The sequence below is a fragment of the Monoraphidium neglectum genome, assembly GCF_000611645.1.
Source record: "Monoraphidium neglectum strain SAG 48.87 unplaced genomic scaffold scaffold03341, whole genome shotgun sequence".
Taxonomy (NCBI): domain Eukaryota; kingdom Viridiplantae; phylum Chlorophyta; class Chlorophyceae; order Sphaeropleales; family Selenastraceae; genus Monoraphidium; species Monoraphidium neglectum.
This window is the reverse complement of record NW_014010287.1, coordinates 1-1,388: the sequence shown is the minus strand read 5'-3', so window position 1 is coordinate 1,388 and position 1,388 is coordinate 1. Positions and strand designations below refer to the sequence as shown.

General features: G+C 69.5%; 1 protein-coding gene across 1 annotated transcript; it reads left to right on the top strand.

The window, feature by feature from the left end:
* Positions 1-164: 164 nt before the first annotated feature.
* Positions 165-1,193, top strand: MNEG_12621 (putative DnaJ subfamily B member 5; the record flags this gene model as incomplete). Its single annotated transcript, XM_014038906.1, has 4 exons — positions 165-257; positions 472-611; positions 901-1,036; positions 1,092-1,193. 4 exons carry the CDS (start codon positions 165-167, stop codon positions 1,191-1,193), a joined length of 471 nt encoding a protein of 156 aa, XP_013894360.1.
* Between the last annotated feature and the right edge of the window lie 195 nt (positions 1,194-1,388).

Sequence of the window (1,388 nt, the reverse complement as noted above, 5' to 3'; positions counted from 1 at the left end):
GGGGGGGGGGGGGGGGGAGGGGCGGCTGTCAGTAAGAGCCGGAGGCGGGGCGTATGGGGGCTGCGCATGTCACCGCACAGTCTACCGTGTTATACATGACAGATGCGACTTGCACATGTGGTTTAAGCATTGACGTAATATAGATACCGGTATGAGCACGAAAGATGGCCGCGGACCTCGATTTTGATGGCAAGTCGCCATACGAGGTGCTGGGCCTCGAAAAGGGGCCCGAGAGCACTGCAGATGAAATCAAAAAGGTGAATGCACGCGCTGGTGGCGACAGGGCACCAACCGGCGAGTGTGCGCAGCACCTGCTGCGCGCTTGCCGCTGCGCTGCTTTCGTCGTCCGTGCCCTTCGCTGCCGCCCCTGAATGATGCGCCGATGCGCCGCATGGGACAGCAGCCGCTCGTAGCTGGAGCCGTGCTTCTCGCGCTCTCGCAAGCCGCCTCCCCTCTTGCTGTACTTGCCAGGCCTACCGCCGCCTGGCGCTGATCAAGCACCCAGACAAAGCCAAGACGCCAAACGCGGCTGCCGAGTTTGCAGAGCTGCAGAAGGCCTACCAGGTCCTTTCAGATGCAGCGGCGAGGGGCGCACTGGATGACTACCTCTGGTGGGCGCCGCGCGGCTGTCTTGCCCGGAATTTCGCGCCGCACGCGGCCGTGCAGAGGGCAGATCTGACCGGCGCGGCAGCTGTGCGTGGGGGCGCGTGCCGCTGCGACGTCGGGGCGGCCTGCATGTGTGTGGTGATGCAGCCGCAAAGCAAACCCCGGCGGCCTGCTTGACGGCACCACGGCCCGCCGCCCCGAGCCACGGCGCCCAACCCTGCTTCCCCCCTCGACGCACCTGACCCGCTTCCGGCCCCGGCCCCCCGCGCGCCTCGCGCCCCGCCCGCCGCGCAGCGCCAAGGCCGCGCGCGAGGCGCGGTACGCGCAGCAGGATGGCAAGCGGCGCAAGATGCGTGAGGACCTGGAGCAGCGGGAGCGGACGGTGGTGCGGGAGCGCACAGAAGAGGAGAAGGCCAAAGCGCGCCTTAAGGTGCGGGGCAAGACGCAAGCGCGCGCGCAAATGGGCGCCCTGGGCGGCGGCAAAGCAGCCGCGCCGCGGGGATGCACGGGCTGCGCGCGGCGGCGGGGGCGCGAGGGCAGGCGGCTGCCTCGAGGCGGGCGGGGGAGGGGCGGCGGAGGCGGGCTGAGATGGACCGGCTGCTGCACGGCTGGTCGGGTTGCGAGCGGTGGGGTCGAGGTGCCCGTCCCTGTGTGGCACGGCCCCTACTCCGGCAAGACTCTCTCACGGTTTCACACCCCCCTCCTCCGCCGCCAAATCTCGCAGTCCGAGCTCGAGCAGCTGCGGCAGCGGGCAATGGCAGAGCAGCAGCAGCAAGCGGCGG